At 41.1% G+C, this 26,897-nt stretch overlaps 2 protein-coding genes across 3 annotated transcripts in view; both read left to right on the forward strand.

Annotated features, from left to right (window-relative positions):
• C1QTNF7 (C1q and TNF related 7) overlaps positions 1 to 12,129 on the forward strand; it is a 50,282-nt gene extending 38,153 nt beyond the window's left edge. For both annotated transcript variants that reach the window (XM_030947558.1, XM_030947557.1), the window contains exons 2-4: positions 9,200 to 9,399; positions 10,254 to 10,499; positions 11,190 to 12,129. In XM_030947558.1, the coding sequence (XP_030803418.1) occupies positions 10,262 to 10,499; positions 11,190 to 11,821 (870 nt within the window). In that variant the 5' untranslated portion in view covers positions 9,200 to 9,399; positions 10,254 to 10,261 and the 3' untranslated portion in view covers positions 11,822 to 12,129. The remainder of the gene's footprint in view (positions 1 to 9,199; positions 9,400 to 10,253; positions 10,500 to 11,189) is intronic.
• A 10,545-nt stretch (positions 12,130 to 22,674) lies between these two features.
• The window catches only part of CC2D2A (coiled-coil and C2 domain containing 2A), a 52,039-nt gene continuing 47,816 nt past the window's right edge, over positions 22,675 to 26,897 (forward strand). The window contains exon 1 of the mRNA XM_030947485.1: positions 22,675 to 22,812. Coding sequence (XP_030803345.1) covers positions 22,764 to 22,812 — 49 coding nt within the window. The 5' untranslated portion in view covers positions 22,675 to 22,763. The remainder of the gene's footprint in view (positions 22,813 to 26,897) is intronic.

A 26,897-nucleotide genomic window follows, 5' to 3' on the forward strand; every position in this document is an offset into this window, starting at 1 on the left:
TTAGATTTTTACAATGTGTTATAAGAGCAATCCAAAATTTTTTTTCAAAAAAGCAGGTTTGACACTTCTCAGTATATGGCAATTCATGTACTATACAAACTCTAAACAAGCTGGACTGAGACTCTACAAATCCAAACAGTCCAACATAGAAATGGTTCTCATTAGGAGACAGATGAGAGCAAGACAAAATTCTGAAGGGCACAGGTTGTCTACGTGGCTCAGTGAATGCTTCAGTGGGGAGAGGCATAAAGATCCATATGGAATTAAACAAACACTGGAATGCCTTGTGCTGAAAACTCTTAATTCCATATGTGTAGACTGAACACAATGCTTTCTTCCTCTTTGAATAAGTACAACCTACAACCTCCCAGAGCCCTGTGGGCACTGACATCCCTGAAACCCCTGCCAGCCTCTCTTGGGGTGTCCCATTACCCTGCCCAATGTCAAGGACCCCATTTCAGCCCAGCTGACCCCCATCCACAAGCTGATATTCTGGTCTGGCCTCAGATGCCATGGTTCCAGCTGGGGATGGGCTGTAACTGGTGAGATCCTGCCTTGCCACCCTGTTCCCTGTGAGTTCCATCTCTCCTGGCCCCAGGGAACAGCCAGCCCTCACCCAGCACAATAACCTGCACAAGATATGAAGCTGTAGAACATCAGCCTCGTGAAGCAGAAGTGCAGGTCCTGAGTGGGCTGGGTACAGTTGGGTGTTGGAGACACCAAGGGTAGGCTTGGGTGCAGACAGCACCCCTGGCAAGTCTGCTGGGAGCAAGGATGCACTGTCCCTTCTGCCTTGCTATGGAAACAGAAACCTTTGTTTCAGTAAGAAAATATCAAACCATACAGAATTTAAATGGAATTTTATTTCATGGCTCCAAACTGTTTAGAGCTAACATTCTAATGTGCATGCCCTTCTGTCTCACAATGAGGTCATCCTCTCTGAAAGTAAAAGGTTTGATTTAATCAGGAAGAAGCATACTTTAAAAACCTGTTATTACCCAAAAGCAGACATTACATAAATTTTATTCTATTTTTATATCTTCCTGGCTCCAATCTCCTGAATCTGACATTAACCATAACAATTGCACATGTGACTAAACCAGGCCAAATTCTCCTTTTTCTGTTCCAATATAAATATGGAAGTGATACTGTTGAAGTAATAGCTTTGAGGTAGACTCCCTCCACGAGAACAGGACTTTTCTCAGAACAGCCAGAGTCAGGAAAGTATGCTGATTTTCAAGCCAGGTTTTTACTGACATGTCAGAGCAGTAAAGTGGAGACCACCAGGGTTGACATGAGAGCCTGTCAGTACCAGAGGCTGGGGACTCAAGCCGATGTTGGTGGCATTCTAAAAGCACAGGAGGCTTCAAAGCTCTCATGCCATTTCAAAATGCCTTGGGCTTTCAGAAGTTCAAGCACCATTAGATTACAGTAAAACCTCAGCTTTTAAACACATTTATCATTTGTGCTGAGACACAGCCACTCACACCTCTGTGAGATTCAGATTCACCATCACGTCTCTCATGTTTGGCTTCAGTTTCTTGAAGCTCTATCTTTGCTGCTCTGACCAAGCCAACATTACAGTAAAGGTCAGAAGATGGAGACCTTGCAGTGAACACTGCAGTGCCCTGTGGATGTAGTCCTGCAAGAAAGCTGCAGCATTGGTATGTCCTCAGGCTGCTAACACTGCGAGGTGTGCACAGCCTGGGTCTCACACTGCTGTCCTGAGCATCTGTGCAGCCCAGGTAGGAAAAACTTCCAGTTTTCCTCATGGAAAAGCAATCAGCTTGGTTTGTTGCAAGTGTACGCCTAAAAGCTTAACGATGACGGTTTTTGAAAAAATTTACTCATGTCAAGCCATGGACAGATATCCTCTTCCATTTACAGCAGAACAGGGACAAGAGACTGACACTCAGCTGAACAGGGCTGCTCCCTGCCCCAGGGCACAGCCTCCACTGCTCCCCTGTCAGAGAAGTTTATGGGCACCTTCCCCAGCTTGCTTCAGAAAAATCAACCAGCTTAGTGCAGTCTGAGCCTTTAAACTGCTCCTCTGGTCTCTGCCTAGTTCATTGTAGAATGCAGTCCCTGACTGGATGCCTACTTTTCCACACAGTTCCCAGAAAGGCACAGTGCCAGGGTGATATCATTTGATGAACTTCCAGAAGAAAACAATATTCTGAGGGAGGAGTGTCCTTTTGAGGGTCTGGAGGCTTTCTTCTCTTCACATTTTTCTTCTCACATGGTGAATGAACATTGTTCTTTGGTGCCATGTGCTCTACCATTGGAGCAACTGGGCGAAGGAGAATCCATCTCCAGAGGTGTCCATGATCTAATAAACAACATTTACCTTGAGGGCATGAGAATTAAGCCATGCCCAGGGACTACAGCATATTCAGCTATATATCCAGCGAAGTTCCCAAAGTAGTTCTTGCTTTGCTGGCTGTCCCCCATCAGTCACTCCTGTGCAAAGTGACTGCTGTCACAAGGGGAGCTCTCTATGGACTTCTGCTCACAAAGCCCAGGTGGGAACACAAGTGAGCACAAGGTATGAGGCAGGGCAAGTCTGTCCCCATGACTTGTGGCAAGAATTTGTGACTTTTCTTCTTATTTGTCCCCATGTGCCTTGCAGTTTGGCATTTTATTTTTGCGCCCTGTTTTTCCTCTTTCCAGACCATCCAAAATGGTGTACCCAGCCTGTTTTTTATTTCTTTTCTATCATCACAAGGTTGGCAAGGCAGAATGATCTAAGACAGGAGATGGAAATTTTCCTGGTAAGGGCTGGAGAGGAACCAAGAGAAGGAAGCCTGCTTGAATTGAAAGACTTTTCACAGGAGATGGGCACACTGCTCTAGGCATCTATCCACATCTTTAGATGCCTATGTGCTTCCATATGCTGTATTCCAGTACAGATTCACAACCAACCCTTCAAATTCTAGGTCATCCCTGAAGACAGCTTCTCATTTATGGCTCCTGTCTCTTTCTCCTATTTTATTTTAAGGAAATAGAGAACATATTTCAAATAATCCTGCACCTGAGGTGTAGGTACACTCATATCCTGAGTTTCCCAGTGTTAAATCCTGGCCATTTTTCTCTACACTGCAAGCAAACATGTTATTGTCTCCATGTCACTTGCCAACTGTAAGCAACTTTCTGCCAAAACAAATTCTGTCAGGTTGTATTTATTTGTGTGCTCTGGTACAGCTGGCAGTGAAACTGCTTTGCTTGCCAGCATTCTTGTTAAAATTCCCACCAGCTGAGTCAAGCTATCTCACCAATACACACCTTGACCAGGCTGTCTGGCATTTTTCAGAAAAACAACCTTCCAAATAATGGGAATACCTGGCGACACTATGTCTAAAGACAGACATTGAGAAATAAAATTGCTCCCACTCTTCTGATACTTTGAAAACCAAACATACTAAACTTCTGACCTTGATTACAAGCACTTGATTTTTAATGGAGGCTTGACACATGTTGAAGAATCTGACTGCATTCAACATAGTTATGAAGAAGATTGTTCAAGCATGACTGACTGCAAACTTAAATGCATGAGACTGTTAAATGTCAGCACTGCTAATGAGGCCTTTGAGGATTTTTTCTCAGAAATATTTACCTAATGGTCCTTCCCACTGGCTCAATGATTCCTTTGGGCACCATCAGCTGTTCTGGTGCTGCAAGTCAGAAGTTCAGACTGCTCAAAAACTGTTGGGTCACTTTCCCCTTCTTACACAAGGGAAACAAAACAGGCAAAGCCATGTGAAATTGCTGGATTGTGTAGGTAACCCAAGCAGTGTGGTAATGGGCAGCTGTGGTCTTGATTCATAGAGTAAGGTGTGGTGTTACAGGTGGAGCTCTGGAAGTCCAGCATAGCCCCCAATAACACAAAAAAAGCTGGGAGATGTATAAAGCTGTGGCCAACTGAAGGTGGATGATCACTATAAAATCCATGAGGGGAAAAAAATTCCTTCATTAAGACTCACATTTTAATGGCATTAAAATCATACAGAGCAAAGAAACTGCTGAGTGTGGCATGCCAAACCATAAGCACCTGTTTCTAAGGCCTTGTAGAAAGGTAAGTGGTGGTGGCAGATTGAATGGCAGGTTTGAACCCGTCAGGCACGGGGACACAGCTGACTTTTGTGGATCATGTTTTGAGAGGGAAAAGACTGGCATAGCCAGTGAGATTTCAAATGAATTGCTGAAGACGCCTCTCTACCTCTCATCCTGACTTATTACCTCTTATTCACTTTGTTTCTCCTACCCTATGTTGCGTGGAGAAAGAGAAACAAAAAACTCCACAACTTTTACAATAGTTGTAAAAGCCCAGTATGTTTACTTACAGCGCTGGACGCTGGACGCATGCAAAGACTGCTCTCTTTAAAAGGGCATGCGCAACCCCTGTGAAGTTCAGTCCTTCTTTTTATCTCCCGTTCAAATGCATATGCATACAATTTCACAATAGGCTCATACATATTGATTTTACGAGTTTCGCAGTGACTTTTGCTGTTAGATTCTTTTATCAGAAGGAATTTCTTGTGCCCTTGCCCTGTTCCACAGCATCTCAGTCTCTTTATCTCTTGTTTCGCTGTCTCCTGTTTATCTTCATGTCTTTTACTGAAGCAGCTTTTCCCTTTGGCCTTGGCTTTACACAGAAAAGCACTTTTAACCTCTTTTTACTCTGGGGGGGTTTTTACCATGTCTCACCTACAGCTCCTGGATGGGAGAGTTGGCGATGGTCTGTGCATCTCACATCGAGGATTCCTGGTAGCTATGTGGGGAATTTGGGGCCTTTGCATATGGAAAGCCAAAGGATATATAGAGTATCTTGCTCTTTACCACTAATCCACTGCCAGGGCTGCAGACAGGAAGGGCCCACGAGTATCACAATTTCTCATCTATGTCTTTGTGCACAAGGAAGTTAAAACACATCTTCTACTGCCTAAACAGCTCTGTGTATGTATTGGAAGTGAATTCAAAGCTAGCAAGGCAAGACAAAAGTAAGAACATAGCCAGGGTAGCTTGTGACTAATAGCTACTGGCACCTGACCCAGTTTTTATTTACAACAGATTCATGGGAAATCTTCTAGGCTTGTTTCAAAACAATGCCAATTAATAAATTTTAGAATTAGCCCTACATAGTTGAACAAGTGAGAAAGATTAGATCATATACCAGCAAGTCTCAAAACTGGGGATTTCTTACAATCCCTGAATTTCTAAGTTTAAAAAAATGTTAGTGACATAGTCTGAGTATACAAGTAATGAAATGAGATTTCCTAATGTCTTGATGAAAAGCCTCTGCTGAGCCCTGGCTTCAGTGGGGATCTAACTTACAGAGTATGTTCTCAAGAGAGATCATAGAATTATAGAACAGTTTGTGTTGGAAGAGACCTTTAAGTCATTTAGTCCAACCCCCCTGCAATCATCAGGCACATCTTCAACTAGATCACTCTGCTTAGAGCCCTGTTCAACCTGGCCTTGAACGTTTCCAGGGATGGGGCATTGACCACCTCTCTGGACAACCTGTTCCAGTGTTTTGCCATCATCAGGATAAAAAATGTCTTCCTTCTGTCTATTTTAAATCTACCCGATTTTAGTTTAAAGCCATATTCCCTTGTCCTATTGCAACAGGCCCTACTAAACAGTCTGTCTCCACCTTTCTCACAAGTACCACCTTTAAGTGGTGGGACTCTCAGTGGGAGTCCATGGAGAGGTGCTCCAGACCTTTGATTGTCTTTGTGGTCTCCTCTGAACCTGCTCCAGCATGTCCATGTCTTTCCTTGCTGAAGACCAGAGATTTGGGCACAGCATTCCAGGTGGGATCTCACAAGAGTGGAGTAGAGGCATAAGCACCTCCCTTGACCTGCCGGCTACCTGCTTTTGATTCTTTGGATCTGCCACCTTAACAGACTGCAAAAAGGTCCAGAAAAGCTTTTTGAATGTTTTTCCAGTATTAAATGAATGAGATAACTTAAAGAACTCACTTGGAAAATCTGTTTCAGAGACCATTCTGAGAAAATTTGTATAGTGAAAAGTGTGCCTGCCCGCGGCAGGGAGGCTGGAACTAGATGATCTTAAAGGTCTCTTCCAACACAGACCATCCTATGATTCTATGGCTAGAACTGATCAGCACGTCCATCATCGTCAAGTAAATGCCTTGATGTGCATTCTTCCTCTACCTAGTGGATTTGAAACTTATTGAAATGCCATTTCCTAAATGTGGAATAACATTATTCTAACTCTGAGTTTATATAATTTTCATTATTATTTTTGGTGATGGCTATGATGAGGATGTCTGTTATTGTTCTGAAGAATACCATGTGCTTATTCTGGCTTTCAGCTTTTGGAAAAATACATTGAACTCCTCAAATGTTGTTTTTCTCTAGAGACAAATCACTTGGCATATATAAAGGACTTTGTTTCCTACCCCAGTTTATGGACAAAAGTTTTTTATCTTTGAAACAACAACCAGAAGCCAAGAACAAAGTGTTATTTATGATTCACGCTCTGCCTCCCACTTAACTCTCTGTGAACAAATATTTAACTACAACAATAAAACTACAACAATAGGTGACTCCTGAGAAAGTGATCTGGAAAGTCTATTATACCCTCTAACTTCTTAAAACCCTGTGAACTGAAATCTCTGATTTTGGCCTCCTAAGTCAACCTGAAATTTCAAAAGCCAGGATCATATGTTCTTTTTCACCTTTAATGTTCAGTGGTGCTTTTAAGGGCGCTCACTGGGAAACAGGGTGCATGGATTCAACACTGTCCTTCTTTCCTTGGTCTGAGGAGATTTCGTTTTGAGTCTCTTTCCAAGAGATTGCAATAACAGACAGGCATCCCCCCTCCGTATAAAATAACTACTGTTATGCACAAAGAAATGCAAGAGTCTGAATTCAAAGGGCAGGAGAATTCCTGATTCTCTGGCTTAACGCATGGTTTCCCAAATGTCATTTTTTGGCTACCACTGTTGGAAGCAGCTTTCTGTATTCCCCCCAAAACAAATTCAGGTCTGCAAACATCATCACCTGAACCATTATCATGATTTTCTCCCAAGCCCAGCTCTGTTTGCCTAATTGCATTCCCACCATTCAGCTACACAGCCCTGTCACTCCTTAAGACCCTCAACAGGTAGATGAAATCTCTGTATATTGTTCTCTATCCCTTCTCCATCCTAAACTGGTTCTCCAAACACAATGCCCCAGCCATCTAAGGCACATCCCTATCTCAACAACCCCATTTCCCTCACCTTCCCCAAATGACATTTTTCCCATGGTCTATTCATAAATACATGTCCCAGACCAATTAATTTCCTGCAGGCACATGAGAAGAACAGCAGGGGAGGTCTGGGAGCTGGAGACAGCTTCACACATCAATAAGGTACTGGCCAGCCAGTGACAGGAACAGCTGTGTGAAGGTTTTCACTCTGATTTGTAAGATAGCCTTGACACAGGCAAAACTAGAAATTGTTGCGATAGTTTTTGCCTGGCTTACATGCAACACAGTCTGGGAATATCCAGCCTACTGATTCAGACTTTCATCTGGCAAAGGGCAGGATTTTTTTCCAGTCCTTGATCCTTAGGTCATGTCTGCTTCTTATCCATCAGCTTTGTGTAAAATGCATATGCAGCTTTAAGCATGAAGTCCCTCCAAGCTGTTCCCTCCTGGCTAAGTGTTTAAAGTTTTTCTCCTCTGCACAGAGATTTTTGTCCCTGATTTAAGTCCCATGAAAATCCAAGAGCTTTATTTGAGTTTGCTCAGTAGTACATCAGAGCAAATCGCACTATGGAGTTTGTCTTGTAGCTAACAACTGCCTTGGAGTTATCATTCACTGCTCTGCTGTAATGTTCAGCATTCATATGCTAATCCATTTGTGGAGACTGCTATGCCTGTATGGTAAGGCTTTATCAAATAACAGCAAAATTAATAGTTTGGTTTCTGCCAATTTGATGCAAGATGTCTAAAATGAAAAGCAAAATGTTTATCACCAAAGAGAATTTTGGAGCATTGTTTATTTCTCTCCAAATATAATATTTTCTTATTTCTTTCTGCATTATAACTGATAACCATAACATTTTCTAATTTTCCACTCTGTAAAATAAAAGAATCTTTATAAAGGCTGTGTATGTGTACATGCAGGTATATACATATATGCTGATTTTTCTTTGCTGAATAGATCTGACTGTGCCATCCATATACCAGTTGAAATATCATGAACTGCAAATAAATGTAATGGCTTGGGGGTTTTAAATCAGTTAATGCCAATCAGTATCACAGAGGGGAGAATGAGAACAACAATTTATAGATTAAAAGGTTCTGCAGAGGAATCTGGACAGGCTGGACCAGTGGGATGAGGCTGGTTGTGTGAGATTTAACAAGGCCAGGTGCCAGGTCCTGCAACTCCAGGCAGTGCCACAGGCTGGGGGCAGGGTGGCTGGAAAGCTGCCCAGTGGAAAAGGACCTGGGGGTGCTGGTGACAGTGACTGAACATGAGCCAGCTGTGCCCAGGTGGCCAAAAAGGCCAAAGGCACCTGGCCTGTACCAGCAATAGTGTGGCCAGTGGGACCAGGGCAGTGATTGTCCCTCTGTACTGAGCACTGGCAAGGACACACCTTGAATCCTGTGTTCAGCCTTGGAATCCCACTTCAAGAAAGACACTGAGGTGCTGGAGCATGTCCAGGGAAGGGCAGCAGAGCTGATGAAGGGCCTGGAACACAGGTCCTGTGAGGAGCAGCTGAGGGAGCTGGGAGTGTTTAGTCTGGAGATTTGGGGGAGACCTTATCACATTCTACAGCTCCTTGAAAGGAGGTGGTAGCCAGGTGGGGATCAGTCTCTTCTGCCAGGGAACAAGTGACAGGGTAAAAGGAAATAATGTCAAATTGCGGCACTGGAGGGTTAGATTGGGTAGCAGGAAATCTGGCTTCACAGAAAGGGTTGACTAGCATTGGAACAGGCTGCCCAGGAAAGCAGTGGAGTCACCATCTCTGGAAGTGTTCAAGAAACGTGTGGATTTTACATTGTTTAGTGATGAACATGGTGATGATGTTAGGTGGATGGCTGGACTTGATAATCTTATCATAAAGGTCTTTTCCAACCCTAATGGTTCTGAGTCTATGATTCACTGTAAAAAAAAAAATGGACTGCATTTCACAGCTGTTTTTCTCAATCGCCCATTCCATTTTTCTTTTTCTCCCCACAGAAACCTGTGGATTCTGATTTCCTTGAATGCTGTAAATTAGCTCTGACAGAATGGACAGCTCCAACAAAAAAACCTACACAAATTTTCTGAGAAGACAGCAAAGGAACTAGAAAAAACAGCTTGCCTTGTAGGTTCTCACCTGACCCATGATTGACTCTCTGCTAATGCAACACTAAATTTAAGACACCTTTGTATATCAGGTACTGCAATTACTCAGCATGTCACTGTTTCTCCAGTTACTTTTCTTTAGTATCCCAGTATACAGTGGGACAGAGAAATCTAATTTCCACCCAATCATTTATGAAAACACCCAAATACCATATATAAGGATTTAACCAATTTTCTTGCAAGATACTGTGACACAGTTCATTGTATATGACAGCACAAGCCAGGCTTAAAAAACTCAGCCTGTTAGCAGCCCATTCACACCCTGCCATCCCCTGCAGGGCAGGGCAGCTGCCTGGTTCCACCTGACCGACTAGGGTGAAGTGTTTATTTGTGCTGTTTCCAAGGGGCACTGAAGCTGGAGCTCTCTAACTGCCTCCTCCTATCCCTTCTGCAGCTTCAGCAAGTTTCTGCTGCAGTTGTTTAAGCTGGAGATTCATTTGCCACCATAAGGGCAAATTTCAAAATGAAATGAAGGCGTAAGCTTTATTCTCACTATAGGGACATGCCTCTAGCACAGACTAACTCCTCCAGCAAGAGGGCTTTTAGCTGTAAAGGGACCAAAGACAAAATGGTCTTTGCATTGAAAAATCCAGATTATTTTTTCACATGTCAACGTTTGGCCCCAAAAAGATGATATTCACCAGTTACACAGTGTCCGTCTACAGCTACTTATTTGAAAGTCATACAGCAACTTGTACAGTGCCTATAAAAATCTCCAACCTTACAGACTTTCCTCCTTGCCTCCTACATGGGTTTTGGTAACGCAGAAGTTCCAGGTTGAGGTCTGCACCTCTACTTGTGCATAATGCATCACAGTGTCACACTTATTTGCATATTCAGAGCCATTTCCATGTGACTAGAGTGTCTTACTAATTTTTTTTTCCAGATCTGAGAATGTTTGTGCTCCTGTACATTACAAGTTTTGCCATCTACACAAGCGAACAACCTCTTCAAAGCCAGACCAAAGGAGAAAATTACTACACCAGATATATCTGCAGCATCCCGGGTTTGCCAGGCCCTGCTGGCCCCCCTGGAGCCAGCGGATCCCCAGGGCCACACGGACGCATTGGTCTTCCAGGAAGAGATGGTAGAGATGGCAGGAAGGGAGAAAAAGGTGAAAAAGGGAGTGCAGGTATTGAATATTTGTGTAAACTAACATAGTAGTACAAGAAAGCAGGACCTGTCATCATCACTGTTATACATCTATATCTATATATATGTATATATAGGTGTGTGTGTATATATATATTTATTTATTTATACATGATGGGTGTGTGTATGTGCCTGTGTGGGTTTAAGTGTGTACATATATAAATATAGTGAGAGTATGCACATATATCAGTGTAAAGAAATGTAAATACACAACCTTTCTTCACAGAGATGCTAAGAAAAAGATTGGAAAGAATGAAGTATGCATGGTCTCAAATAAATAGTCCCACCTGTGCCATTAGCCACGCTTAAAAGATTAGCAGGTGCTTAGGTATGCACTAAAAATACTCTATTTTTAGGAAATATTTAGTGCACAAGTATCACTACATAGGTAGTCATGCTGCTGTCCCTGCTATCAGTAGTGCCTGGTAATTCAGGCAGCAATAGATTGATTACATATAACATTCTTTAATGTGTAATCAAGACACATGAAGACAAGTAGGAATTACTGGCATTCCTTTTGCATACTTACTAGAAAATTTTGCAGGTATTTCTAGAGTATTTTTAAATTCTGACCTGTTTTTCTTGTTTGTTCAGGCACACACAGTAGCCCACACAATCATTTACTGAGGTGATATGTGCAATGATTAACTAACTCAAAATGTTTTTGAAGGTTTAAGAGGAAAAACTGGGCCATTAGGACCAGCTGGAGAGAAAGGAGACCAAGGTGAGTCTGGTAAGAAAGGACCTGGAGGATTGACTGGTGCCAAAGGTGACGTAGGTCCAGCTGGACCCCCTGGACCTAAGGGAGATAAAGGAGACCGAGGAGAGCCAGGAGCACCAGGGGTCTGCAAGTGTGGAAAGATAGTGCTGAAATCTGCCTTTTCTGTTGGCATCACCACGAGCTACCCAGAGGAAAGACTACCAATTGTATTCAATAAAGTCCTCTTCAACGAGGGGGAGCATTACAACCCATCCACAGGGAAGTTCATTTGTGCCATCCCGGGGATTTATTATTTTTCTTATGATATCACCTTAGCAAACAAGCACCTTGCCATTGGGCTGGTTCATAATGGCAAGTACCGGATCAAGACTTTTGACGCGAACACCGGCAACCACGACGTCGCTTCTGGATCCACGGTGATCTACCTTCAGCCAGAGGATGAAGTATGGCTTGAAATCTTCTACACTGACCAAAATGGTCTCTTTTCTGATCCAACGTGGGCAGACAGTTTGTTTTCTGGATTTCTCCTATATGTTGATACAGATTACCTTGATGCTTTATCAGATGAAGACGAGCTCTGAAGCGGATGGCGAATTCAAACTGGAGGGCCCAGCATAGGATTTTATTCATCTGCGTGGGGAAAACAAAGTTGAAATGAAAAAACAAAAAAAAATCTGGGAGTTCATTCTTGTTTTGATTGGAACCAAATCTGAGCTCATAAGGATGTTTCTAGAATCTAGGATGGATTTTTTAACAAACAGCAGGGATACCAAAATGAACTGTAATTAACATAAGACTGCATTACTCCAGGACTGACTCTTCCCTAAAATTACATTTATAATACTATTTAAACAAATTTAAGATACTGTACATTGGATTTTATATAAAATGTATTAATTTGCAATTTAGAATGGCTATTTTGTATATTACATTAAAGTAAAATTGAACAATTCACTGCAATCTTGGTCATTTTAAGACAGGCAATACATTAAACACAGATAGGAGAGGAATAAAATAAGAATGACAGTTTCAGGATGCCACTGCACAGGTCACAAGAAGAGTCCCATCTAATATTTACACCAACAAACAGCATTCATAGCTAACCAACTTTGCAGTAAGTACAGGAAGATTTGTACTAGCTGAGGACTACTCAGTTGCAGCCATAAAAGTCTAGAACAAAGCTATCAAACATATAAAGAAATTAAATACTGGAAAATCTGGAAACTTGGAGATAGTCAGTATTCAGTAGGTATTTTCAGTGTAATGCCAAGTGTCTTTGCTATTCTTTAAATGCTACCTATTATCTTTATGAGAAATGTGGAAAAAAAGTATAAACTTTTTGCTGAAGATAATTGTGGGTGCCCAAAAATGACAGGACAGTAATCACTAATCAGAGTAAATTATATGAAACTGAGTCACACCATTAAAGTAGAAGTTATATTTCAATATGGCCAAATACAATGAAATAAATGTAGGTCACACACAAGATGAAAAGTGCATTCAGCAAATCAATGAACTTGGAAAAGGTACATGGGACCTCATGGATTATCAGCTAAATAGAAGTAATAAAAGTAGGCTGTTGCTACCACCCTTTGGATGTATGATAAATTGAATTAAAAGTAGAGATGAATAGTGGTTACCTAGGAAGAAACTAATTCTGTCAGTATTTCAAAAACTTACTTGAAAGTTGCAAAAAATGTTTGCACTTCTATTCATGGGACTTACACAAGACATGTAACAAGGTCAATTTACTTTTCTTGTCAATGTGGTTAAGAGGTGATTTAATCACCACCTGCACCCATCTGGAGATAAAATATCCGGTAGTACCTGGCACTTCCCTCTATCAGATAGGAGCACAGCAAGGTCCATGGGTGAAAAACCATATCAATCCACACTGGAAATGAGGAATCCATTTTACCAGCGGCAGCAACCAATCATTGTAAAAATATCTAGGAACATCAAGAGTTCTCCAGCATTCAACACCAGTCAAGACTGGTAATCTTTCATTGGGTTCTCTTACTTTCCAGAATTTACACTCTTTTATTCATCCCAGATTTGCAGAGACCTGCTATTTCTAACAGTTATTCAGATCATGTTAAATGTTAGTGATCTGTGTTGCACAACTCTTGAACCCACTTTATGACCAAGGCAGATAGAAATTTCTAGGTTTTTTTCTGTGTATTTGATGGATTAAGAAAGTTACAACAGATTAAGAAAGTTACAAGCAGACAAAATGACACGAAGATGCTGCTGAGGTTGCAGAACCAGCAGGATGGTTATGTATGGAACATCAGCCTGCGCACTCTGTACCCGCGCCCTCACTTCCTCCCACATCAGCATTCATGGCTGTGAGTGCAGGACTGCTGCTCTGCAGTGAACAGGTGCAAAGCCCTGACCACAAATCAAACTGGCAATGCTTGTACAACCATTATTTTATTTGACAGTGAGAGATGTCTGATAGAAGACAATAGTAGATTATTTTTCTAACCAGACACCTAATTTATTAGTGTCACACAAGGGCTGCTTTCTGTGAAAAATATGGAAAAGAACACCTGGAGATTCAGTTTATCACCCTGCTGTACAATCATTTATACATCTGCAAATTAAGGACAATATGAGAGCAAAATGCAGTCCAATCATAATTTACAATTATGATTGATGGTGATGCCTCACAGTCATCAGTGCCTATCTGAGGCACAAAGACCATCAGCATTGCCCAGTGCTGCCTGCACTGAATTCCACAGGACAAAATAAGGATCATATCCAGCCCATGACTTCCAGGAAGCATAATTCAATAGATGCAGGACTGGAACCAGAATATATATATATATATATGCAGCAAAAGCAACTAAAATAAATTTTTAATTCGATGATTATCTTACAAAATATGGAAGTAGGTTTATGACATTTGAATCAGTATGAAGTTTATGTTAGGAGTAACATATTAGTTTTACTAGAATTAGAAAATCTGATAAGCCCAGCCTTAAGGAAAGAGAATGACTGATTTTCTCCAGACTCCACAGGAATGTACTGTAGTTATAATACATCTGGAAATTTTCAGACAAAACTAATTTTTCTCAATTAAACAGAGAAAATATACAGCTTTATAGTGAAATATTGCTGGTTGCAATCCTAGCTATAAGCAAAGTGCTCCCATGTAAAAATCTGTAAAAATGAATCCAATATAAAAGAGATATTTCAACCACACCCATGTTGGAAATGACACCATGGGAATAAGTAAACCAAGAGTTACTGCTTTCCTTTTCTTAGCAATTTTAGATTTATGTTTGTACAATTATAGAAAAGTAACATTAATTTCCCAAAGTTTTCCCATTTGGATTCTACACTTTTTTGAACACTTTAATATTTTGGCATGAAGAATTAAAAATAAGTCATTCTGTTGGATTATTTCTATAGGTTTTGGCAAGAAGAATACTTCTACTACACATATGGACGACATATGTATACAAGTACCATGTGTCCCTGCCCTCATTAAGGGTCTCAAGACATTATCCTAAAGTAAATCATTGCTATTGCTAGTATATTATTTGAAAATATATCAATTTTGATGACACAATATTGCATTTGGGGTATTTATCTGTCTAAATTTGAATTTATATGGAAAATATCTTGGGCTGATGTCTTCCCACAATTCACACCAGTACACGGGGAGGTCTGCTGGTTTCAAAACATTGTAGGAGCAAAAGAGCAAAATTTCTACATTATCAAATTTGAAATTAATCAATGATTTCTACAGAATATATTGGTCATTCTACACATGCCATAATGGCATATAAAATTAGGCATCCAGACCAAATTAGTCATCTAGTCTCTGCCTAGGGTCCACAGAGAGAAATAAGTGTCACCAGGAGGAACTGCCAGGAGGAAGCATGTCTTTACTGCAGTACCAACTCTTGGGCTTCAAAGCTGCAAGAACTTGTACAAACTTCAAACCACCAGGAAACCATCAAACAACATTAAGAACATCAGTATTCCTGAGATTCTTAAGTAAAAGTATATATATATTTACTTGGGATATATGTATTTAAAGATAAGTAAAAATAAAGTTACTTGAAACAAAACAGCTCTCTACAACCTTCTACTCTTTCAGACTTTCTTTATACTTGGTGGAGTGACATTAAGGAAGAAGTTAGTCACATGTTCCACTGCTGAATATTTTTAGCCTAGATAATTATTTAAACATTTATCTACATTTTCAAATTTTTCTGAGTATGTCACATAGAATAAATACTTTCAGTTTTTTGACTACTGGTATTCATGTTCATATGGTTATACAATTTCTTCAGGAGCAATAGATCCTCAATGTTCTACAATGCTGAGACAATATAGAGGAAATAATTACTAATGAACATCAGCGCTGAGAACATTATCTACATTCTTCAAATCTTTTTAGATCTACCTAACGTCATTTAGGTACTATTAGGATAGGCAAAAATATACAAAACTGGAAACAATTTATTTCATTTCCTACCAAGTATGTTACATCAGTTGCTGCAGTTCTTTTAATACTCAATTTACCTTCCACAGCTCACCCACTAGGTTCTGTTCATACACCAAGACATTTACTGAATAAATTAGTGTTCACTGATTGGTTTATTTATTGATTTATTTACCCATTGGCAGGTAATTAATATTTAGAATAATTATACTAATGCTGCACTAAGCAGTTTGGTCAGCAGGAACTTCAGTTGTATGTGGAAATGGGGCTTGCTTTGGATATGTCATTCAGTAGCTGATGAGCCCCACCCAAGACATAATACATGAAAGTAAACAGGAAAAAATGGAGTTGAAAAAGCAATACACCACTGTCTTTACCAATGAGTAATGCTTTCAAGAAGCAAATTAGTCCTTTCAGTATAAACTATCTAGACTTAAGCTCAGAGAGCATTTAAAGGTCATATACATTTTTCTGTTACTCCCTAGGTCAGCACTCCTAACTGAGATTATATCAGCATTTCTGAATTTCACAGGCATAATTCTTCCTCCCATCCACAGGAAGAAATTTCAAAATACTGTCACAAGATCTTTGGTTACTGATACCTGGTTTTGTCCTAGCTGCATACATCAGATCAATTAATGAAAGTTACTGCCTAAGGGAAAAGAAAAATGAATTAGACATATTATACATGTATCATTTAATAGCAAATACTCACAAAGAGAAAGGTGTCTTGGATTATTTGGCTCATATTCCTCAATTTTGAGTATAATTTTGGCAGCTACCGGCTGGAAGAGGTGTAAGGAGATTTTTCCTCCATGCAGATTGTTCTTGCAGCAACAAGTATTAGCGTAAAATTTCTCTTACCTGACTTCAGTTTCTAAAAGTTCAAAGAACACTGTGTGTGCTAAATTATTTGTTGGCTCTCCTGTTACCAGTGCAAAGAAATAGGTGGGGTAAATCTCTGTTTGGGTGACCCATATTAGAGATTTATATTAAGAAAGAAGGAATCAGGAGGTACCCCTGTCTTCACATCACCTCCACCTAAGTTCCTAACTTAGGGTAGCCTTTAGCTTTGAGATGGCAACAGTTAAATAAGATGTCTGCTCTTCAAGAACAATCTGCTAAGTGGAAAAAGGGGCATAATATAATTTGGCAATTTATATGTCTCAAAATTAGAAAGAAGATGTAGATTGCTGAGAACAGAGAAGTACCCTGATAATGATGGAAGTGTCCTCTTGGCAGATCTTCCATAAAGTATTGCTCAGGTTCCCCCTGGGACAACTTCAACTGAAGTAACCTGGCTGGTCCCCAGGGAATTTTGCAATATATTGAGATGGGCTAGCCATCCTCTCATGCCTCCAAATTCAATACACTTAAGTATATAAAAATATTGACATTTTTAAGGATACTTAAGTGAATCCTGGAGTGATTCTACTTACACCAAAGCAAAAATTAATAAATTTGTTTCTTTTTAGCTTTAAAGAACCTGTACTAAATCCTAAATAAAATAAAAAATATAAGGTAGAATTTGTAAAATCATCTCTATGGTAGAATAACCTTGTTTATGACATCTTAACAAAGGGACAAAAACACTGACTTCTTGAAAAATACAAATGAATCAGGGTTCTCAGTGGGCTCTTAAGTGAATTTTTTGCAAGAAGAAGGTGGGATTTTTAGAAATTAGTGAATTGCATGAAGGAAATGTACCAGCAGTGATTTTTCTTTCACTACTTTCAATGAAGTGTTATCTCTAGGCTCAGAAGAAAGTGAAAAGGACTTAAAACTTTTGAGCTGAACAACAATCTCTTTCATCATCTGACAACTTTCCTACGGTGATGCTGATTTCCCTTCCATGTACCACCTGCCTTCATGCACATTTTGTCAGACATTCTGATGTGTGAACACAGACTTCTAAACTGCGTGTGACAAATTACAAAAAATGTTAAGTTAAAAAAATGTTATTTGAGATTTCTGTCATGTTGGAGTAAGTGTGATCAGTTTAAAAATAATGAAGATGAGCAGAGTTTGTTCTTTCTTGTTTGTAACCTCCCTGAAACTGGGATCACTGTAGAGTTGCATGTAATACCTAAATTCCTACTCTAAGAACACAGCAACATGTACTCTTATTCTGTAAATGATGTATGTGGCTGGTAACATTTGCTTTTTCCTTTCTGTTGATTTTACAAATTTTGACTTTGATTCTAGGCAGGCAATAAGAGGTGTATATGGCAAAGCAAACTTTACATTGTCATCAAAGCCAGAGAAATAACTCCAGTGCTCATTGTCCCCTGCTGAGTTTTAAAATGTTTTAACTCTGAACTGGGGGCCTATGATGCCACTGCCCACTCTGGGCCATCCTGCACCATGGGCACCCCAAGCTGCAATGTACTCTGCCTGTTCTAAAAGCCAGCCTTGGACATCATTGACAGAACAGCAATAAATGTCCCAGTGTGCCAGTGCCACAGCTAACAGCTCACACCACCACCTTATGTGCAGCACTCAGTGATCAATGGCATTAGGCTGGCCATTTTTCATAAAGCTGACCAAGATAAATGACTTGTTCTCCACCCAGGAAACACATGTGGTTCAGATTGTGGATGTCTCCTGTGAGCAGAGTCATTGTACTGACATGTGTTTCTAAGCAGCTTTCCATCCTGTTAAGCAAAGGACTGACTACTCCTTTAGGGTCTCATAGTAATGTTCCTTACATAAATGCTGTTCATATTTGTCCATAATTTAAACTGTTTGTACAACTGTTTCTGACACTGGAGTGTATTGTTGGGACACAGACTTATTAGCAAAACAAGATCTTGAACCTGAGTTCTTGCCAAAATTTTGTATGAAGTTTCACCCACTGAATCATTTCCACAGTCCCACACGCAGTGATTCTTAGCAGATAAAAGAGATGTGTGCTGTGCATGTTACCCTAAGAAACCTGTCCCCCTATTGCATATCTTTCCCTTTTCTGAAGGCTTTTGTCATATCAGAAGTTTCTAGCTATGACAGTTCCTCTTTCTACCAGTAAAAATATATACCCCTAATCTCTTTTAACTGCTATGTTTACATCTTCCCATGGTTCCCTTCTTAGTATAGTACTCAGAAAGGAGAAGCTATTTATCCATCTCTTTTCATGTGATTCCAACTACTAAAACTTTGCAGTAATAGACCTTCAGATGTTACAGGCACTGTTTACATACAGACAATTATAAATAGGTCATTTAGTACTCTCAATTTTGTTTACTCTGATCATACTAGAGATATTAATACACATGTTAACATAAGAAAGTATTTTATTAATAATTCAGTGCAGCAGAAAATACTCCCCTCCAGACATGACAGGAAAGTTATAAATTCCTTTATAGATACAAGAATTAGGGATGGTATATAAAACAATCCACATTTCTACAAACCATTTCACAGTGCTGACATTTCTGCCGTTCCTAGTATCAACATAAGCTGGTTGTGAGCATTTAACAAGCAGATAAACTCTCTCCCCTGTTTCTCCAACAAGGGCTTCAAGAGTGTGATTCCTTTTAAGCAGGCACTACAACAACTATCACAGACTTCATATCCTTTGTTTTTCTGCTACAGAAATATTAAAGTATATTGATAACTCTAGGAAGTTATGATTTGTCTTCTTACTCTGAGCATTTACTAATACATTTTTTAATCCTGGGGTGGCAAAAAGCCTGTTAGCCAATAACAGCTTGTGAGAGATGATATCTTTTTGAACTGTGCTATGTTTCCTGGAATTTTTCCCCCAGATGACAAGCTAAGAATTTTGCTGAGGATGATGCTGATTTGTAAAGGTCCCGTGTAAAGAATAACGCAGTCTTGTTCCCTTGATGCATCTCCAGTAGTTACTCCAAGTCCTTCAATGCATTGGAACACAGAGAGCACCAGGAAAACCACTGGCTACCAACCATCAGCTTCAAGGATTTACCTTTACATGAAGCTTCCAGGGATTTTTTTCAGAGTGAAATTAAAGGTTTCTCAACAAACCTAAAAAAAATATTTACTTGCTGGAATGTTGTCATATAGTCTGAATTAGAGGTTTAGCACATCTCTTTAGTCAACAGAGTAAACCAGTCTCTTCCATAAATGTTTGGTATTTAGGAATCACTGCTCTGGTTCACACAAATCCCAAGGTCTGTGCTGCTCTTGCACTTTAGAAGCAGCACATAGAAATTAAGTCAGATAATTTAATAAAGTTAGATACTCAAAGTTAGGATGAGTGACTATTTTATTGTATTCCAGCCTGAAATAACCATCCTTGACCCCGTAAAAATACACTGTGGATATTTGCTTTTTAAAATCACTGCAGCAACTGAAAAGGTCTGCTGGAACTGCATCCTCTCCATATTTTATTTATGATTTCCCTTTTATCATAGATGAAATTGTTTATGAAAAGAAGTTTGCCAGAAGTGTTTTAGTGGTTTATGCAGGCAATCTGACTCTTTCTCTTTAAAAGCACAGCTGGGGTGCTGCTTTTAGGGGGAGTGAGGTGTTTGGCTCTTGCGTGTGATCCAAGAGCTGCTCTACAAGAAAACCCAGGTAGGAAGCAAACATTTTCCTTAAGCTCTGTTTCAGTGTCACTGCATTTAGTGTACTTTCAAGAGTGAGACATTTAAGTAACACAAAATCCTCAAAATTATTTTCTAGGTACTTTTGATGCAATAATTTTTTTAAAGAGCAGTGTAAGAAACTTCCCTGTGTTTCTGTTGTTAGTTTTCAGTGCTTGGAAACCACCTCTGAGCTAGTGGAGAGCTTTATAGTTCTTGCATCCAGTTGTTTATTACATTTTAAAGTGTCTGTTATAGTACTTAACTTCAAGAAATGCTACCAAATTGTTAAAGAAAGCTGCCATAAAGCACTTCTTCAATGTTGTCAGTGTTCTACATTTACATGTGCCTTTAGGAAAGACTACTTAAATTTGATACAAAAAGCTTGATATGAAAAAGAGATTTATGTGCCAAGTGATAAAAAGGCTGCTGCTCCTTGCAGTGCTGTACTTTTTGTGCTGTGAAGAGGGGATTTAATGAGACTTGCCAGCAGCAAGGAAATGTGGCCATTTTTAGGTGCATAACCCTCAGCCTGGTGAGAGATACTGAGGGAAGTGGTGCTGAGGCAAATGCACAGGTGGTTTGGGAGGGAGTTACATTTGTCTAGGAAAGCCACTTGCTCAGGGTGAGTTCAGCTCCCTGTGCTGGTTGAGACATATCAAGAAATCTGATTATACTTGAGGCCAGCAGTTGCTAAAGCTAAGCCTCAGGCAGGAGATAACTTCTCATTTTTCATTTGGCACCTCCTAAGAGATAAGGAGGGATATGAAGATCACTCTGCATCTTCTAGGCTTGGCTGGAAGAGCTTTTTTAAGCAAGTATGCATGAGCCTGTACACACCCAGTACAAAGAAGTGACAAGGAAAACCACAGGCGACCTGTGTCAGCCTCAGTTAGCCCTCTCACCCAAGAAGATTTAGCCAGGGCCCACATTTCACTCCTACAAGTTGTTTCATGGGGATTTTAATATCCAGAATAAACAATGCTGTTGTGATTTACGTCATCTGTGAGCACAGCACATCAGCCCTTGGGTTTGGCACAGGTGCAGCCAGGCTGGCACAAGCTTTGTGCCAGGAACAAGTTACAGCCATGGCTGCTTTGCCATCTGGGAAAGGTAAAGCAGGACAGGAACCTGCATGGAGAGTAGCAACAAATTGAGTTGTGTAGATATAAAGGTAAAACTTTCCCCAGTGCTTGTAAACAAATACAGCCACTTTCTAGTGGAAACAAAACTGAAGTAATTTGGGGAGTAGAAGTGATTTCAGCCCAAGGCTGAAAGCAGGGAGAAAGGGGATTGAACACATCCCTGTGATCTGAATATTGCAGTGGGCTTTATGGATCAAAGATGGGTTGTTTATGTAAAAAAAAAAAAAATCAAAACCAAAATGTTCATACAGCAGGTACTGGCTCACATTATTCACTATTATATGGAATTATATGGAATTCACTATTATATGGAAATGGATCCATATATTTTTAATCATTCCTTTATTAAAAAAATAAAGGTTTTTTAATATACTAAGACTGTATGTTAAATAGTGTAATTTAAGTGTTTGGGGGAAAAACATCAGGTGGAACATCTCTCATGATCATTATGCATTTTGAAGCATATCTGTTATGAGTAATTTCTGTGTTGTTTGTGACAGGTATCAGCCACTGCCCAGGAGAACTGCAGTGAAGAATCCCCATGATAATCATGGAGGTTAGTGTCCAGTTCACTGAGACAAACATGTTTTATGATCATTTTTCACCGAGAATAATAGGAATCTGTCATATATATAGATACAGACAAGTGAAATAAGTAAGCCAAGACTCTCTTTTTAAGTTCTTCTCACCTGTCAGTACCATTCTAGTTCTTTCAGATCTGCATTACTAATTTCTGTGCAAATATACTGCAACTTTTAAGTACCACTGCTGGAAATAGGCACCCTTAATGTGTTTTGGATTTCTGGTTTTTTAAAATTCTATTTCGTATTGATCCACACTCTGTGAAAAGTGCGGATTAAATTATGTTCAAATTATTGCTGAATATATTTAGCCTTGGGTAGGTCGCAAAACCACGAAGTTATTCCGTTAGCTCACCTGCAGAGCAGCTTTTGAGGTAATCATGTTTAAACGGTAAAATGTCAGCGAGGGGAAAAGAATGCCCAAACCCCTATGGTGTGAGGAGATTAACTGTAAGGATAAGGCACATGTCTATAACTGTATACATAAAATATATTGGTGTGAAGCCACAGCGGAGGGGCGTCCGTCGTCCATCTGTCCGTCCCTCTGTCCGCCTGTCCCGGCGGGGTCCCTGCCGCGCGCTCCCGGTCCCCGCGCACGCGCACTCCCGCGCAGGCGCGCTCGCTCTGCCCCGGGCCGGGCCGGGTCCCGCTCCGGGCCCCGCTCCGGGCCCCGCTCCCGGCCAGGCCGCGCCGCCGCCGCCATCGCCTTTCCCTCCCCTCTGCCGCCGCCGGGGGCTGCGGGTCCCGCCGGGCCGCGGGCGGAGCGCGGCGGCACCATGTCGGCAGCACGGTCCAGCGCCGCCGCCGAGGCAGAGGCAGTGCGCGGTGAGTGACTCCCAGCGGCCGGCGCGGCTCCGGCGGGCTCCGGTGTCAGTCCCGGCGCTCATGCGCGGGACCCGGCCCCGCTCCGGGGTTCCCCGCGGCCACAGACGGCAGCGCTGCTGCGGGAGGAGCGTGGGGCGCTCCCGGTCTGCTCCTCGCTCCTCCTGTCTGCTTCCTGCTGGCATCCGAGGGGTGGGCGGGGGTCTGTGCTTGTCACCACCGGGTCAGCTCCGGCTTCGAGCGGACAGGCAGCGCGGCGCTCCAACGACGTGCTCCTGTCGCGTTTAAATATGGTTAGATTATGAAAAACCCTTCGTTTTTAGATATATTTATGAAGATGTGCGGTATTTATGTAACTGGACTGGCCAGTCAGCCTTGTCTCCATTCCTGGGAAGGCGATGGAGCAGATCATTCCCGAGGTCATCACCAAGCGTGTAGAATAAGGTCATCTGGAGTAGTCAGCCTGGCTCTGGCATGGGGAAATCAAGTCTGATAGCTGCCTGCCATGGCACGGCGGGATGGATCAGTGAAATCAGTCTGATAGCTGCCTGCCATGGCACGGCAGGATGGATCAGTGAAATCAGTCTGATAGCTGCCTGCCATGGCACGGCGGGATGGATCAGTGAAATCAGTCTGATAGCTGCCTGCCATGGCACGGCGGGATGGATCAGTGAAATCAGTCTGATAGCTGCCTGCCATGGCACGGCAGGATGGATCAATGAGGGGACAGAATGGGTGTTGTCTGTCTGGACTTCACAAGGCTTTTGCACTGTCTCCCACGATATCCGTGCGGGTAAGCTCAGGAAATGTGAGTTAGATGAGTGGACAGTGAGGTGACAGTAGAGCTCAGAGGATCTTATTCAGCAGAGTAGTCCATGGCATTCCCTGGGAATTAATAGTGAGTTAATGTCAGTCTTACTCAATTTGTTTATCAATGACCTGGACGATGGGACAGAATGTGCCCTCAGCAAGTTTCCTGGCGGTACAGACTGGGGAGTGGCTGCTACACCTGAGGGCTGTGCTGCTGTTCAGTGGGACCTTGATAGGCTGGAGCTGGGCAGAGGGAAACTTAGTGAGGTTCAAGAAGGGCAAGTGTGGGGTCCTGCACTTGGGGAGGGATGACCCCAAGTACCAGCACAGGCTGGGGGCTGACCTGCTAAAGAGCAGCTCTGCTGAAAATGACCTGGGACTCGTGGATGACAAACTGTCCATGAGCCAGCAGTGTCCTTGTGCCAGGAGGCCTATGGTATCCTGGGGTGCATCAGGAATAGTGTGGCCAGCAGGTCCAGGGGGGTGATCTTCTCCCTCCACTCAGCCCTAGTGAGGCCAGTTCTGGAGAGCCATGTCCAACTATGGGATCCTCAGGACTAAGAAGGACATGGAGCTACTGAAGAGGGCCCCGTGGAGGGCAATGAAGATGCTGAGGGGTCTGGGCTATTTCTCTTATGGAAAGAGAGTGTGGGAGCTGTGCCTGTTTAGTCTGGAGAGGGCTGAGAAGGGATCTCGTTAGGGCAGGTGCCAAGAGGAGGGTGCCAAGCTTTTCAGTGGTGCCTAGCGACAGCGCATGCAGCCACAGTCATAAACTTAAAAGTTTCACTTCAACATGAAAAGGAATTTTTTATATAGAGGGTGGCAGAACACTGGAGAATGCTGCCTAGGGAGGTCATGGAGTCTCCCGCTCTGGAGATATTCAGAACCCACCAGGACACATTCCTGTGTAAGCTGCTCTAGGTGACTGCCTTGCCATGGGGGTTGGACTGGATGATCTCCATGGATTGGATCACCTCCAGAGGTGCCTTCCAACCCTAATCGTACTGTAAACCTCATAATTTGTGCTTGAAGTGTTTCTCATGGTATGAAGATGTGTAGATTTATTGGCATGCTATTTTAATGTCACACATTAAATACTCCTACAGTGTAAGAGAGTGATGTGGTGGTGGGAAACTGCTAGAACTAGATGTCTAATCTTTCTGCATGGATTTATGGTTTACCTAAATAGGATGTGTAAAAGATCTAATTAAGAGCAGAATTTTAAAAAATCAGTAGAATGAAAATCTAGTGAAGTATAAACATACTTGGTTTTTCATCAATGTCAAGTTTTACCAAAATAAAATGTATGTACTGTCCTTAAGCACATTTTAACAAAATATGGTACAGACAAATTTTTAAAGACATTTACAGTTTAGGGATGTTTCCAGCTCTTCAGTGTCTGCATACATTTCTTCTGTAAGTTTTTTGAGTCTCACTGTACCAGCTTGTGCTAGGAAGTGCTATGTTGTTGACAGATAGAGTCCAAACAATTTTAAGAGTTGACTGCATGGGAAAATTGAGGCACCCTCTAGTGATGGTTATTTTCTTTTACAGAAGCTTATTTTCCAAGAATAAACAGAATATCTCAGCAGTACTCTCACGAAGAAAACTAGTCCCTAGTTTTCATATGTGATAAATGTTTTGTTTTCCTGAGTATTTTGCTCTGTTACTTCTGCTTCCAAAATACCTGTAATTTTGCAAACTTTGTATGATTAAGTGAAAAGTACAATATGTGATATTCTGGATAGACTGTAGCATTGGTTTACTTAATTGCAGTATAATTTATCCATCTATTTGGTTGAGTTTTTTGAAATTGCATCTCACATTTTGAGAAAGACTAAACCTTGAGCTGAAGCCTTCATGTATCTATTCAAAACTTATTTCAATTCCCCCTATGTCTCCAGGATTCAGTTTCACAGATTTATAAATAATTTAAATTTCCATGTTCTATATGTTATAGTTTTGAATATGATGACAACTGCTGTTAGCTATTGTGTAGCCCAGTTATCAAGTAAGAGTAGATTTAAGTTTCTCACTCCTTTGTTGATCATCACTCTGTTCATACACAGAGTGATGATCTGTGTATGAATTTCTTTTTATCATTTTCTTGCCAAGTGATAGCTAACTATTTAAAAAAAATAATAATAATTCCCCCCTGCAGTTTTCCAGGTGCCATTGAAAAGTTCTGCATTGTCTGTTTGCTCTACTATCTGGTTTTGCTTTTATTTTAATGCCTGTGATAATACATCACCTCTATTCTGAGGCCTTTTTAGTTTGTCATAGTTGTCACCATATTATGTTACATCTGTGGTGTTAAAAATATACACACCCCCACACTGCTTTTTTCAGGAAAAGGGAACTGTATTTTAAAACAAGTGGGAAGTAGATAATTTTTCTGGAATCATCAATTTGTCACATCCCTCAAATAGGTGGTTTATTTTCTTCTAGCATGGAATGATTATCGTTCTTGGCCCACTATGGCAAGCTTTTCTTGAAACATGTCCATCAGCTACTTCTTCACTTAATATTCAGCATAATTTCTGTACTAGTCTTTCAAACATTCAGTCAGTCTCTACTGTTTTTAATGCAATCTGTTTGCAGAAATTCAGTATTTTACTCTAATCCAATTATATGTCCACTTAATACCTTTATATCTTCCTTAAATGGAATGACATGGCTATGTGTCAGTCCACTAATCAGACTAGTAAATAAGAATTTCAAAAGAAGAATTGCTTTAAATAAAAAGCCTGTGTCTGGTAGTTATTGCCTTGTGAAGCCAGCACAACTGCTGTGTTGCTGTAAATTTTTCTTCATTGTTGGGTTTGTGTCTTACTGTGCATTTATGCAGTTGGATCCATGAAAAATACAGCAGTTTTTCTAGGATCTGTGCTGGAAGTTACCATTCCCTGTTTTCATTCAGGTAACTGATGCTTGGTCACAGCATTAACATCTGTCTTGTGCCTGGTTTCTGCATCCTTTGAGCTACTTGCAGAAATTCTGAGTCAGTGTCAGTGCAGAGAGCTTTGAAGCCACTCTGAGATCCAATGGCTTTGGCCCCCTCTGAGTGCAGATGAAATCAAAGGAAAACACTACATGACATTTTCAGGTTCTCAGGTTTAATTTCAGTTTGACTATCCAGCAAACTTGTTAGATCTGCCTGACATAAAATACAGAGCCACTGCAGGAGCCAAAACATTGTGTGGATATTTTTAAGCCTTCTAATGGTGATCCTGCAAAGTAATATGTTCGTGGATATCAGTTTTACTTCCTTCACTTCA

This window comes from Camarhynchus parvulus, chromosome 4 (genome assembly GCF_901933205.1).
Source record: "Camarhynchus parvulus chromosome 4, STF_HiC, whole genome shotgun sequence".
Taxonomy (NCBI): Eukaryota; Metazoa; Chordata; class Aves; order Passeriformes; family Thraupidae; genus Camarhynchus; species Camarhynchus parvulus.